At 27.3% G+C, this 1,774-nt stretch overlaps 1 protein-coding gene across 1 annotated transcript; it reads right to left on the bottom strand.

Annotated features, from left to right (window-relative positions):
- Nucleotides 1–170: 170 nt before the first annotated feature.
- Nucleotides 171–1,196, bottom strand: LOC124418441 (protein alan shepard-like). The gene is made up of 2 exons (XM_046955987.1): nt 1,011–1,196; nt 171–549 (listed from the first exon to the last, which is right to left on the bottom strand). Exons 1-2 carry the CDS (start codon nt 1,170–1,172, stop codon nt 388–390), a joined length of 324 nt encoding a protein of 107 aa, XP_046811943.1. The 5' UTR covers nt 1,173–1,196; the 3' UTR covers nt 171–387.
- Between the last annotated feature and the right edge of the window lie 578 nt (nt 1,197–1,774).

Consider the following 1,774-nt stretch of genomic DNA (forward strand, 5'->3'; position numbering starts at 1 on the left):
AGTTCTGTTCTAGTTCTGTTCTAGTTCTGTTCTAGTTCTGTTCTAGTTCTGTTCTAGTTCTGTTCTAGTTCTGTTCTAGTTCTGCTCTAGTTCTGTTCTAGTTCTGCTTTAGTTCTGTTTAAGTCTATTTTAATTCTACTTCTTTTCACCTACTGTACCGCTGTAAATAGTTTTCTTAAAATAAAAAAAATACATGCAGGAAACCTTAAAATTATTCCCATTTTCTACTTGAACCCTTTAAAAATATAAGAAAAAAGTCCGCCAATTGACTATATTTAGTTTTTAAAATTTTATAATTTTTATTAACAATTTTGAAAATAAAACCCTAATTAAAAACTAAAAAACAAATTATGAATATACACACTCACGCACTCACCTCGCGAAAACCTATTTGGGAGCGGCTGGATGTGGATACTGCGTATATGCCTCATCGGGTGATGCAGCTGTGCTAGCCTGCTCAGAATCTGTCATTGGCATTGTTGGTATAATTGTAGGTGGTGCATAATATGGATAAGTTGGACTAATATACTGTAATGATGGAGAGAAATTCTAAAAAAAAACAAACAAAAAATCAAAATCAAATAAAAATTTAACAACATAAAGACAAAACAAAAAATTAACAATAAATATGAACAGGAAATAAAGAAAACTTTATTGTTAAAATTTATACCAAAGAATTCTACTACATTTCAGATATATTTTTTAATATGTATGATGAAAGTTGGTTATTATTTTATGAAAAATATAATTACTTAAATGAAACACAGTGCTTTACATATAAGAAATTTGAAGTGTGGTTGTTTGTTTGCTTTTTTTAACTTTGTCATAAATATTGTTCTTGTTCTTTAAATTGTTTCTTTTTTTTGCAAATAAACGAAAGTTTTTGTTTATATTTATTATTGGTGAGATGTGGTAGTAGTTTGTTTGTAGGTTACTTGTGAGAAAAATAAATAAATAATGAAACATAAAAATGTTTTTTGGAAAGTTATTAAAGAGTGTTTTTTACTTACCGAATTGCCAATTTGCAATGTTGCCAATTGTGGCATCATTGTACCGTATGGTACACCTGTTTCGCCGCTAACCATCATTGATATACCGCGTGGTTGCACCTGATTGACAGCATCTGGTTTATAGGAAGCAACACTCAACTGTGGTGCAGCAGCCATTTGCATGTACTATAAATAAATATTTTTATATATTTAAAAAAAATATTTATATATTTACATTTCACGAAATATAAATAAAATATTATAAAACCAGAGCAAAAAGTGAATATATTTTAACTAAAGTGCAAAATATAACTGAATCAGAGAGGGTAAAGAATTAATTTAAAAAAAATATATATACTTTTTGCAGCTTTTTGTGATACTTCAAGATATATATTTTTTAAATTTTTATGAAATTCATAACACAAGTTGATGGATTGTTAAGGTCAAGTTTATGTTCTTGAATAATTTAGAATTAGTTTTTTGTTTATATTTTGTTTTTATAAATATTTAATTAAATTAAGACATTGGCTATGAAATAAAACGTTAAATGTTAAAATGTATAAATTTACTCGGTCTTGGCTGCGTATGATTAATATTTATTTATCAAAACAAGTATACTCTGAAATAGTACTAATACGTTTTTTAAAATCATTGTATTTTGGGTAAGCAGCAGAAAATCTAGTTCTGTTCTAGTTCTGTTCTAGTTCTATTCTAGTTCTGTTCTAGTTCTATTCTAGTTCTGTTCTAGTTCTGTTCTAGTTCTGTTCTAGTTCTGTTCTAGTTCT

This window comes from Lucilia cuprina, unplaced genomic scaffold (genome assembly GCF_022045245.1).
Source record: "Lucilia cuprina isolate Lc7/37 unplaced genomic scaffold, ASM2204524v1 Scaffold_3395, whole genome shotgun sequence".
NCBI lineage: Eukaryota > Metazoa > Arthropoda > Insecta > Diptera > Calliphoridae > Lucilia > Lucilia cuprina.